We start from the raw sequence: 12,817 nt of genomic DNA, 5'->3' as shown, positions 1-12,817 counted from the left end.
GGCCCGATTTAAAAGATTCGGTTCATGGAAGGTTTTGCTGAAGATTACGATCCAGTCCGATGCTAAAGGATGACAAAGATCCAATCTGATAGGAAATCGGGCAAAACAGATCTGATCGGGGATCGGGGATCAAGCAAGGCCGAAAGAAGGGAGGGATCGGGTACAACTGTGTCCCACTCGTTGTTGTATTTCGTCATTAGGTAGGATGCACCCATTCCTGGGTATGTGCTGTATCTTTGTATATATTGTTGAAAATTAGCAATCCAACATGATGATGTTGGAAACTTAAGTTGTTTCAGTCCCAATACTGGTGATTGGGGAGAGTCTAAGTATGATGTCACTGCTAGTTTATAGACAGAACAAATATACTCAATTGACTAAAGGAATGTGGCAAGAGCCTAGTGCTCTCCATGAGATATATATACATGTGAGCAGCACATGCCATAAGTGGGAGTACTCCTATCTCATAATCTACCATGGCAACAAGCAGGACCTTGTTGTGCCCAATCTCTAGTGAGATCAGTTATCCTCAATCTCTGATCAGATCTGTCCTCTACTTGGATCAGCTCTGCCTGATCTCCAATCAGATCAACTTTACATCATCCTTCAGTGTCTTGCTTGATCGTAATCTCCAACAGATGATGCGAGACAACATGAGGCAATAAAGGAGGGATTGGGCGAAGCCGATCTGGTCAAAGATCAGATGGGGCAGATCTCATCAGAGATCAGATACAACATGGTCCTGCTCATTGTCAGGGATTGTCATGAAGGAGGATACACCCACACCTGGCATGTACTGTCTAGATGTATATATATCTCACAGAGAGTGCTAGGCTCTCACCACATTCACTCAGTCAATTGAGTATATTTATTCTGTCTATAAACTAGCAGTGACATCATACTTAGACTCTCCCCGATCGCCAGTATCCAGACCGAAACAACTTCAGTTTCTAACATATATTGCTGGAAAATAGAGCTCTGATCGACACTTATCGGGAGATATCAGTCACAGTATGGCGTTCAAGCTTGTTGAGCTAAACACTATACTATATTGACATAAGGAAAGAACATAGTGGTAGCCTCAAGCTCTCTGCTCACTATCTATATACATTGTGGTTTGTGGTTGTCTGTGAGAACATCCCACCTAATGACTGTCTATGACAACAGATGGGTCTCTGTTGTCCTCGATCTTCGTCATGTGGGCCCACCCAATCTCCGATCGGATCGACTCTCCCCAATCAGTCATCAGGTCGTGCTCCGCTGGATCGTTATCTCTAGCATATATTGTTGAAGATTACGATCCAGTGACGACGCTAAGAGGTGACGCAAAGACGACGAGATCGGAGATCGGGGATAACTGATCCTGTTAAGGATCAGGTACAACCAAGTCCCACTCATTGTCAGGCTGGGTCATTAACTATAGAGACTCCCACATTCAGCATGTGCCACACTTTTGTATATATAATGAGCAGAGAGCACTAGGCTCTCACCATGTTCACTTAGTCAATTGAGTATATTTGTTTCTGTCTTTTAGTAGCAGTGACATCATACTCAGACTCTACCTGATCACCAGTATTGGGACTGAAACAACTCCAGTTTCCAACAGGTTATGAGCCCAACAAGCCAATACACTATCAGCAACACTAGCCAATATGCTACCAAGATTTGATATCAACAAGAGGTTTCACTATCAACATGTCAAACCCTGACTACTCATCATATGAACACTTCATCTGGGTGATTGAGGAGCTCCTCCCTCGCCTTCCAGACATAGTACAAAACCATTATCATCAATTGATCAATGACAATACCTATGGTACACCAACAGAACCAAAGGTTGGACTGGTCTTTGAATACATCAGAAGGACAAATGTTAAGCAAGTGGTGACACCCCTCACCATCTTGATTGAGTGTGTTGCCACACTCTTCTATGCAAAGCATGATCTTGGCCCCTTCCATAGCCACTTCAAGCTCGAGTGGCAAATGAGGACATTTGTGACCTCATTCATCAGCAATGAGAGGGATGCAACCTGCATCCTCCACTTCATGATTGAGGTTCCAAGGTGGTTTGAAGTGGAAGCTGGTGCTCTTGAACAGGAGTTCAACATGGTATCAACCAAAGGGGGAAATGTCATGCAGGACTCAAAGATGGTCGAAGCCTCTGATGTAGCATCGTCCGAGGGGGGAAATGTCGTGCCTGCTGCAGCGGGTGATGGTCTCACCATCACTGGTCTGAGCTTTGTCAATGCTGCGGTTGCTCATAGTGGACCCCACACCTCATCGTCCACTGTCTTCCATCTCACTAGCATAGATGTGAGCTTCAATATCAAGATCGATGATGAGCAACCTCTCCCCAAGCCACCGGATGCACTCACGACGGATGGCGACTGTCAGCGGTCGTGTGCCTGAAACCTGAAATCTGTAATAGAGTCGATTCTATTACCAATCCTGTCAAGTTATGCAACAACACTAGTGGTATTGCAATTCTTGGTGAAATATGTGATAGAGCCATCTCTATCACTTTTCTCACTTGAATCTGTGATTGAAGTAATGCTATTGCAGGTTTTGACTGACTGCTGTGGACACTCCATCCAGAGGTAGCTCGGCACAATCAATAACAATGTGAACTTGTGATGACACCAAGGTCTGGTGTGAGTATATTGTTTGGTGGTGCTGACATGAGTGTCCAGTGTGTCTACTATTGCTTGAGGTGATCCCCAGACTGCAGTGGACTACTGCCTTCAGTTCTATCTTAATCTGGACCACTGGTTTGCTATGAACTGCCTTCAGATGTCAGTGAGCAGTGATACAACACATGCACTACAATGAGAGGCAATCGACTTGATTGCGACTATGCTGACTGGAACTAATATGTACTTATGCTCGAAGTATAACTAGTTGATATGGTGTGTAGAGTGGATGAGGATCCACTCGTCCACCTATGATGAGAAGGTATGCTTTTATACATCTTATGCAGTGTCGCCTGTGATGCTGCTCCAGCTCTCTCTCCAGAGAGTACCCTCTTTGTCAAGTGCTCTACAGGAGTCCCTGTAGCATTCCCTCTGTCCTTAGCTGAGCTGTATGTCCACCTCTTTGACACAGCTTGTCCTCCTCATGACCTGTATGCTGGTGTCCATGACACAGCTCTCCTACCAGCAACTGTTCTCCTGACTCTTATCTTGTGAACCCCTGAGTGGTAACCAGCTGCATGTTCCTGAGCTTGGTCCCTGTCTTGGCAGAGCTTGGTCCTCCTTGCATGTGAATACATCATATGAACATCCTTGTCACTGATCTCCACAGAATCTGCCATATGATCATGCTTACTGCAGATTCTGGTGGGATTCGTGATATCAACTTTGCTCATGCAGATCTCAATGAGATCTGTCATAGAACTGTTCCTACTACAGATCTCAATGAATTCTGCTGCAAATCCCACAATCTGCCTGATTCCTTGATTCCTGCGCTTCCTTCATATGAGTTGACAGATCTTCTTATCTTCTGCGCATCCAGGCCCATGACAGCGACAAACCCAACAGCAGCGATTATAATTGCATAGAGGATACGTATGATACAAGCATTGAGGATATGTACGATACAAGCAAGTCCATGTCGAGCAAAGCACTTCGCAGCGCTCATGAGATGTATGGCAACGGCGAGATGGATGTCATGGGCCTGGGTGCGCAGAACGAGGAAAGACCGAAGTTCATATGAAGGTAGCACAGGAATCGTGGGATCAGGTAGATCGTAGGAGCTGCAACAGAGTTCACTGAGATTGGCAGTAGAATCAGCTCTATGGCAGATCACAGCGAAATCGGCATGAGCATCATTGATATCATGAATCCTGCCAGAATCTGCAGCAAGCGAGATTGTGTGGCAGATTCCATGGAGATTGGTAGTAAGGATGTCCATATGACGATTCACATGTGAGAAGGACCAAGCTCTGCTGGGCCGAGGACCAAGTTTTGCCAAGATGGGGACCGAGCTCAGTGACATGCGGTCAGTTACCACTCAGGGGCCCACAGAACAGGAGTAAAGGAGAACTGTCACCAGTCAAAGGAAGGAGAGCTGTGTAAAGGACACTGGTAAGAGGGACATGAAGAGGAGGAGCAGTGTTGATGAAGTCAACACAGCTCAGGAAAGACAGGAGTGACAAGGCTCAATACAGAGGAGGAGCCTCCTTGGAGATCCCTGTACAGTACTCGACGAAGAGGGTACTCTCTGGAGAGAGAGAGCAGGAGCAGTGTTGCTGGTGACGCTGCGAAGAGATATATAATCATACCTTCTCATCACAAATGGTTGAGTGGATCTGCATCCACTCTACACACCATATAAACTAGTTATCACTTTAAGCACAAGTATACATTAGTTCCAGTCAGCAAGTAGTAATCAATAGATTGCTTCTCATTGTAGTGCATGTGTTGTATCACTGCACACTGATGTCCGAAGGCAGTTCAGAGTAAACCTGCAGTCCAGATAATGATAGAACCAAAGGCAGTCATCCACTGCAGTCCAGGGATCACCTCAAGTGTTAGTTGACACACTGGACACTTGTGTCAATGTCATCAATCCATACTCACACCAGACCATTGGTGTCAACATCAAGTTCACTTAGAGTCATATCGTATTTTGATCATGCCAAGCTACCTCTGGATGGAGTGTCCACAGTGGTCAGTCGAAATCTGTCATAACAACAATACAACTACAGATTCCAACAAGAAAAGTGACAGATACAGCTCTGTCGCATATTTCACTAAGAATCGAAATACCATTAGCACTGTCGCATAACTCGACAGAATCAGTAATAGTATCAGTACTACCACAGATCTCAGGTTTCAGGCGCGTGACCCCTGACAATGGATCACCACCTCCACACTGACATCGCCACCATGGACAAGCCCTGCAAGCCCTGTTTCCAAACGATCATCGGAGGAGCCATCAAGACCTTTGTCGATGCCAAGGTGATGTCCTTCGTGGCCTACAGGCCATTGAAGTTGCTTGCAGTACCACCAGCACTCCCATGGAAGAGTGTATCAAGGTCTCGGAGAACATGGACACCTATTCTTGTCGTGAGTGTCTTGGCATCACTGCTGCCATTGTTCCCTTCAACTTCTCCACCATGATCCTGCTCTGGTCTTTCCCCATGGCTACCATCACCAGGACCACCCTCATCCTCAAGCCTTCTAAGCGAGTCCCCGGCATCTCTATGATCATCGCAGAGCGCTGCGAATCTGCAGGAACGCCCCAGAGGGGGGTAATGTCATGGGCCTGGATGCGCAGGAAGCAAGAAGACCTGTCAAGTCATATGAAGGGAGTGTGGGAATCGAGGGATCAGGCAAATTGTGGGACTTGTGGTGGAGTTCACCAAGATCTGTAGGAGACACAGCTCTAAGACAGATCTCACCTAGATCAGCACAAGCAATGATGGTATCATGAATTCCACCCAGATCTGTAGCAAACAGGATCATATGACATGTTCTGCAGAGATCAGTAGCAAGGGTGGTTGTATGATGGTTTCAGTAGGGATTAGGGACAAGGACAGTTGAGGTCACCACTGGATGAGGTAGGGGCCTTACATGACAATGAGATCAGCACAGGAAGATGGGTGCCAAAGTCAGGAGGAAGATGAAGGAGAGGGATGTGCATTGTCATTAGGATGAAGTGGGGCAGCCCCTATCAGCAATGAGATGATGCTGGTCCCCCTTGTCTCAGGAGCAGGAGGAGTAGGGCCCAGCTGGGGGGAGAAGCATTGGTAGAGACCTCTACCATAGTACTTGATGGAGAAGGTACCCTCTGGAGAGAGAGCTGAAGCAGAGTTACTGGTGACCATGCAAGGATGAATATAAAGCATGCCTCCTCATCATCAGTGGTCAAGTGGATCCTCATCCACTCTACACCATACACAACTAGTTATAACTTCACTTAAGTATACATTAGTTACAGTCAGCAAAGTCACAATCAAGTAGATTGCTTCCATTATAGTGCATGTGTTGTATCACTGCTCCCTGATATCCAAAGGTGGTTCATAGCAAACCAGTGGTCTGGATAAAGATAGAACTGAAGGCAGTCATCCACTGCAGTCCAGGGATCACCTCAAGCATTCAGTTGACACACTGGACACTTGTGTCAGGGGTCTCGCGCCTGAAACCCAGGTCGGTCTGTCGAGATACTCGGTGACTATTAAACTGTGTGACAGCTATTGTCTCGGTATCGGTGACTATCAAGTTGTGCAGTGACAGCAGGTGGCGTTCGTTGTATATACTATCGTAGGTTTCGGCTGACCTCTGTGGACACTCCGTTCAGGGGTAGCTCGGCACGATCAATATCAATGTTATGATGACACCAAGGTCTGGTGTGGGTGTTGATGATGTTGAGGTTGATGGTGTTGGTGATGAGATTGGTGATGTCGATGATAATGAGGTTGATGGTGTTGATGATAAGGTTGGTGATGTCAATGATAATGAGGTTGATGGTGTTGGTGATAAGGTTGGTGGCGTCAACACGAGTGTCCAGTGTGTTGACTTGATGCTTTGAAGTGATCCCCGGACCGCAGTGGACTACTGCCTTCGGTTCTATCTATATCCGGACCGCTAACCTGCTATGGGCGCCTTCGGACGTCAGGTAGTGGTGATACAACACACACACTACGATGAGGAGCAACCTTTGATGGATTGCTGCTATGCTGACTGAAACTAATATATACTTATGCTGAAGTGATAACTAGTTATGGTGAGTAGAGTGGATGAGGATCCACTCGACCTATGATGATGAGAAAGCATGGTTATATACCTCTTCTCAGCATCGCCAGCGATGCTGCTCCTGCTCTCTCTCCATAGAGTACCTTCTTCATCGAGTACTGCTCAGGGGCCTCTCCTGCTTGGCACCCCTGTGCCTCTTGGTCGACACAGCTCCTCCTCCTCATGACCTGGTGTCGACTCCTTCAACACTGCTCCTCCTCCTCATGACCTGGTGTCGACTCCTTCGACACTGCTCCTCCTCCTTTGATCAGTGACAGTTCCTTTGGCTCTTGTCTCTCGAGCCCCTGAGTGGTAACCATCTGCATGCTCCTTGAGCTTGGCCCTCCTCGTGGCTGTGCCTGCTCCTTGAGCTTGGTCCTCCTCGTGGCTGTGCTTGGCCCTCCTTTGCATGTGAGTCCATAGGAGTCCATGGTCTCCATGGAGACTGCACTACGACCATGCTCTCTACTGGTGTCGACTAGGTCTTCGATACCTGTGCTCCTTCCATATGAACCAGTGACCCTCCTGCTTCTTGAGCATCCAGGCCCATGACACTACCCCCCTCTTAAGAGCCGAGCTCCGTCGAGGCATGCTCTGGTCTGGTTCATGCTGACTCCTCCTCTTCCTTGACAACATCGTCCCCGTCATCCTTCCTCCTTCTCTCAACGTCATCCTCCTCTCTCTACTCCTCCTGTTCTCTCTTCCTCTCTCTACTCCTCCTGTTCTCTCCTCCTCTCTCCACTCTGTCTACTCACTCGTCCCCCCTCCGACACCTCATACTCCTGGATGAGGTCGGGACAGTTGAGGTTCTCTACTGGTTCCCATGAAGCAGCTTCCTCTGAGTACCCTCTCCACAACACCTTGTACTCCGTAGTCCCATTGTGTGAACGCTTGTCGATGAGTGCTTCGACTTCGAAGTCGAGGTCCTCATCTGGAAGTGATGGTATGGTGGGCTGTTCAGCACGTTGAGGAAGAGAACTTGTTCTTGCTGGCTCGAGCATGGAGACATGGAACACATCATGCACCCTAAGGTTTGCTGGCAATGTGATTCGATAAGCTCGGCGTCCTACCCGTTCCTGAACTGGGTAGGGTCCTGCAAACCGGGTGTCTAACTTGGGTGTGGGTCTCCTTGTTTTCCAGTTTCGTCGGTTGATATAGACCATATCACCCACCTTAAGCTCGATGTCCTTGTGCTTCCTGTTATACTGGTTTACTGATCTACGTTGTGCCTCTCTGATCTGCTCCTGGAGGTACTTGCAACGCTCCTTTCCATCCATGAGGTACTCGAAGCGACCTGGATCATTGACTCCTAGTCGTTGAGGGATGTCAGGATGAGCTTTGGGGTTCCATCCATAGCATGCAAAGAATGGTGAGACACCAATGCTGTTGTGGACCGTGTTGTTGTATACAAAGGCTGCAGTGTCCAGCAGGTTGGCCCAGTCATTCTGCTCATAGTTGCAGTACATCCTGAGATATTGCTCTATGACCTGATTGACTCTCTCTGTCTGACCATCAGTTTGAGGATGGTAGGCCGTGCTAAGTGAGTGCTTCACACCCATTTGCTCTGCAAATGCCTTCCATGCTCCTGATATGAACTGCCTGCCTCGGTCCGAGACCATGTGATCTGGATATCCGAAGAGTCTAACCATGTGTCCATATAGCAATACTGCAGTCTGTTTGGCTGTGACTGTCTTATGGGTTGGAGCTAGTATGGCAAACTTGGTTAACCTGTCGACGATGACTAGGATAGAGTCATAGGTCTTGGAGTCATACTTCTTTGATGGTGGTAGTCCTTCAATGAAGTCGAGGGATATGGAGCCCCAGGGCCTGTCTGGGGTTGCTAGTGGCTGTAGCAAACCATATGGACGATGACGAGGAGCTTTGTACCTAGCACATACAGGACAACTTGCTACATAGTCTGCAATCCAAGCTGTCATGTTTGGCCACCAGTAATGTCGTTGAGCTGCCTTGATGGTAGCATCTCTTCCTATGTGTCCAGCAGTGATACCATCATGGCATTGGGTCATCACCATGAATCGCAGATGCTCTACAGAGAGAGACTGTCCATCTACCTCTTTGGCACTCCTTGAGTGTCGGTTGTTGGTCCTCCCTGGCATGATCACCTTGGGGATAACCAACCTTCCTCCACTGTACCATAGGTCATCCTTGAGTTCGAAAGGCTTCTTCCTATGTATCTCCTGTAGCTCTTGGTCTAAAGGCTGGAAGATCTTGACCAGGTCTTTGAGACCTTTTGATGCTATGGACCCCATCGAGATCATGGGGGCCACTAGAAGCGAGTCATGGTCTGCTGTCTCCTTGAACACTCGAGGAGGCAGTAGTTGCCTCACATTGTGATCCTGCTCTTCACCGGCTGGTTGCATGTCTGTCCTTCTGGTGAGAGCATCGGGTTCACCACCTTTGTCTCCTGGTCGATACTGCAATATGAAGTCGAAGTCTGCTAGTAGTATTGCCCATCGAGCTTGTCGACCTGTGATGCGTCTCTGTGACTTGAAGTACTTGAGGGCTTCATGGTCAGTGAGGATGACCAGTTGGTTTGGTAGTCCAGCTAGCATGTGTCGCCACTGAGTGAGGCAGGCGACCACAGCTAGGAGCTCCTTATCATGGATCTCATAGTTCTTCTCGGCAGAAGACATCTTCCTAGAGTAGAAGGCCACTGGATGCCATCGTCCTTCATGCTCCTGCTTGAGCACTCCTGCTATAGCAAAGTCACTTGCATCAGTCTCCAACCTTGTTGGAAGGTGGTAGTCGAAGTGCTGAAGCACTCCTGCTGATGTGAAGGCCTGGATGAGCTTGTGGAAGGCCTGTTGGGCCTCCTCTGGTAGTTCGAACTTCTTGAACCGTTCTATAGGCTTTACCAGTGCTGTCAAGGGCTTGGCTATGCGAGCAAAGTGGGCTATGAACCTTCGATAGAAGTTGGCAAAACCCAGGAACCTCTGGATGTCATGGATTGACTCTGGCATTGGCCACTCCTTGACAGTGCGCACCTTTTCTGGGTCCATCTCTATGCCCGTTGGCTTGATGATGTACCCCAGGAACTCGACTGTCTTGGTGTGGAACTCACACTTCGACAGCTTAGCAAAGAGCCTGTTGCTCCTTAAGCGAGTGAGGACCTCGGTGACATGCTTCACATGTACCTCTTCAGTGTCACTGAAGATCAGGAAGTCATCTAAGTATACCACTACATATACTCCAATGATGTCTCGGAAGATGTCATTGATGAATGACTGGAAGTGAGCCGGAGCATTGGCTAGGCCAAAGGGCATCACTAGGTACTCATAGAGTCCCAACTGAGTGCCAAAAGCTGTCTTCCATTCATCTCCTTTAGCAATCCGGATGAGGTTGTATGCTGCTCTAAGGTCTAGCTTGGTATAGATCCTTGCCTTCCTGAGTAAGAACAGCTGCTCCTCGATGAGGGGCAATGGTGCCCTGTTCTTGACAGTGATCTCGTTGAGACCTCTGTAGTCCACACAGAGTCTGAGACCTCCATCCTTCTTTGGTACGAAGAGCACCGGTGATCGTGCCGGGCTCTTCGATGGTCTTATGAACCCCTTCTCGAGGTTCTCATCCAAGTACCTCCTCAACTCGGACATCTCCTTGGGTCCCTTAAGGTATAGGGGCCCTTGAGGTGGCTTCCCTCCTTCTATCAACTCGAGGTGGAGATCATGCTCGGTATGATGGGGCAGCTTGTCTGCTTCCACCTCATCAAACACATCTTGCAGGTGTTGGTATGGCTTTGGTATGTCTGCAGCCGTCACCACCTTATCTACCTCCACCTCCATCTCGACTCCTTTGTCTGCGCCTGTAGGTACAAAACCAAAGGCCGGGAGTGATGATGGTGGCTCCTCTAACAGCATGAACCCTATGGGTCCATCTTCCAGAGCTGCTCGTAGTATGCGCTCTGCTGAGACAAACTCGTTACCATGAAGGGTTGGTCTCCTCATGGTTAGGTCCCCTGCTCTTGCTGCTTCAGGGGGTCTCCTAGAGGGTCGGTCCTGCTCCTGAGTCTTGAACTCCAGCTGGCCCGTATCCCATTGTATGGTGGGTTTGAGCCTCCGTAGCTCAGTGAACCCCAGGATGAGGTCATAGTCCACAGTGTCGGCCACTGAAGCTTCGACCACACCCAGATTGTGTGTACCAATAGATACCTGCATGCTCGCAGAACTATTGATGGAGAGTTGGTGCCCGGTGACACCATGGATCAATCTTGTTTTTATGGGTTTTGTGGGTATTTGGTACTTACTAATGAAAGAATCTGAGACTATGGACAAACCAGCACCGGTATCAGCTAGTATCCGAGCAGGATGGTCTTGAACCATTCCAGAGAGCTCCAGTACTGCTTTGCCTCCACTGGTAGAGAAACATACTTGACAATCTTGATATATACAGAGTGATGGCGAGGAGGTTTGTAGAGCAATGCATGCCATCAGTGCATCACCCCACTGACGTTTCCCTCATCGTCATCATCATTGTGCTCCTCCTCGTGATCGGGGTCCATGGGTTGCTGGTATGAGCTGAGGTCCATGGCCTCGGGGTCACCTGTCTCAGTGCTGCCTGTGTGGCCATCCCCTGAGTCGGTGGCCTCCTCGAAGGGGTCTGCTGTGGTGACCATAACCTTTGGTCCCATGGGTCGAGAGCTAAGAGGGTTTACCCTCCTGCTGGGGCAGTCTCTGGCCCAATGGCCGATACCCTTGCATACATGACAGGTGTTGATACCTGATGGAGCAGGGCTTCCTTGCTTCGAGGGTTGGGTGGGATGATGAGGAAGGGGTCGGTTTAGGTTTTGTATAGTTGCTTGTGTAGTTGCTTGTGATGGTGATCGAGCTGGATAAGGTTGAGTGGGTTGTCGGATGGGGATTGAACTTTGATTTGGCCGAGACCCAGTTCTTAGTGGAGGTGACGTGGCATTTGGAAGTGAGTGTCTAGCCGAGGACTGCTGTAGTAGCATCCTCTGTCGATCGATCTCCTCGACCTCTCGATACCACTCCCATCTCTTCCCAGGTGGATTCCTCTCGAACTTCTCCTGTATGCTGCGAGTGAGACTACCTCTGAAGAGATCAATCACTAGCTCGTTGTCATCTAGGTTGACCTGTCCTTCCAAGTCTCTGAACCGCTCTACATGACGTGTGGCAGCACCAGGAGTATCACTTGTGAGTCTGAGAGCCAACAGCTTGTTGTATGCCTCCATCCTAGCATTGCGTGGGTTGAACTGCTCTGACAGTCGCTCTGTGAAGTAGTGCCAATCATTGAACAACCTTCCTTCTCTAGCTCTATCAATACGGAGCTTGGAGGTCCACCACTCTCTTGCTGTCCCTTCCAGTTGAGCACCCATGTGATTGATCATCCTAGACTGCTCATACACCTGGTTGAACTTAAACCATGCTTTGGCTTCTAGAATGAAGATCTCCATGTCTCGGGGATTGAACTTTGGAAAGGGGGTGGCAATGGGCTTTGACCGGTTAAGCTCTGCCATGATGCTGGTATCCTCCTCGTGGTCCAGGGGGTAAGGATCCGTCCTAGTCCTGCTGTAGGGGTCCAGCTTAGTCTTGACATATCTTGGCCCAGTAGGTGAAGCATACTTCTCGTAGTTGATGTCCTCCTGCTCATCCAGGTTGAATGAGACTGATCGTCTTGGTCGTGGAGCTGGAGTAGGAGTATGTGGGTCTCCTATCATAGACTCATCTCCTCCTCCTGCTTGGTCTTCTGAGTGAGAGAGGTCCATTGTCTCCTCCCTGTTCAGTTGAGCTCGTTGTAATCGTTCCTCTCGATGACCCTGTCTGGTAAGCTCTAGCTGTGCTTCCAATAGAGTGAGTAGTCTATCGAGCTTATTGTTGAGGTCTGGGTCCGTCATGGTGATCGTGAGGAGCTGCTTGAACGATCCACTCTAATGTCAGGGGTCTCGCGCCTGAAACCCAGGTCGGTCTGTCGAGATACTCGGTGACTATTAAACTGTGTGACAGCTATTGTCTCGGTATCGGTGACTATCAAGTTGTGCAGTGACAGCAGGTGGCGTTCGTTGTATATACTATCGTAGGTTTCGGCTGACCTCTGTGGACACTCCGTTC

General features: G+C 48.8%; 4 protein-coding genes across 4 annotated transcripts; 2 read left to right on the top strand and 2 right to left on the bottom strand.

The window, feature by feature from the left end:
- Positions 1 to 1,695: 1,695 nt before the first annotated feature.
- UHO2_00271 (uncharacterized protein) lies at positions 1,696 to 2,409 on the top strand (the record flags this gene model as incomplete). The annotated part of the gene is made up of 1 exon (XM_041556890.1): positions 1,696 to 2,409. The coding sequence occupies one exon, from the start codon at positions 1,696 to 1,698 to the stop codon at positions 2,407 to 2,409; it is 714 nt and encodes a 237-aa protein (XP_041412824.1).
- Positions 2,410 to 4,886: 2,477 nt separating this feature from the next.
- On the top strand, positions 4,887 to 5,374 carry UHO2_00270 (uncharacterized protein; the record flags this gene model as incomplete). Its single annotated transcript, XM_041556889.1, has 2 exons — positions 4,887 to 4,958; positions 4,982 to 5,374. The coding sequence occupies 2 exons, from the start codon at positions 4,887 to 4,889 to the stop codon at positions 5,372 to 5,374; spliced, it is 465 nt and encodes a 154-aa protein (XP_041412823.1).
- A 1,563-nt stretch (positions 5,375 to 6,937) lies between these two features.
- Positions 6,938 to 11,071, bottom strand: UHO2_00269 (uncharacterized protein; the record flags this gene model as incomplete). The annotated part of the gene is made up of 2 exons (XM_041556888.1): positions 6,938 to 7,288; positions 7,490 to 11,071. The coding sequence occupies 2 exons, from the start codon at positions 11,069 to 11,071 to the stop codon at positions 6,938 to 6,940; spliced, it is 3,933 nt and encodes a 1,310-aa protein (XP_041412822.1).
- Positions 11,072 to 11,178: 107 nt separating this feature from the next.
- UHO2_00268 (uncharacterized protein) lies at positions 11,179 to 12,603 on the bottom strand (the record flags this gene model as incomplete). Its single annotated transcript, XM_041556887.1, has 1 exon — positions 11,179 to 12,603. One exon carries the CDS (start codon positions 12,601 to 12,603, stop codon positions 11,179 to 11,181), a length of 1,425 nt encoding a protein of 474 aa, XP_041412821.1.
- Positions 12,604 to 12,817: the final 214 nt, after the last annotated feature.

The sequence above is a fragment of the Ustilago hordei genome, assembly GCF_900519145.1.
Source record: "Ustilago hordei strain Uho2 genome assembly, contig: UHO2_contig_01, whole genome shotgun sequence".
Lineage (NCBI taxonomy): Eukaryota > Fungi > Basidiomycota > Ustilaginomycetes > Ustilaginales > Ustilaginaceae > Ustilago > Ustilago hordei.
This window is presented reverse-complemented; position numbering and strand designations above follow the sequence as displayed.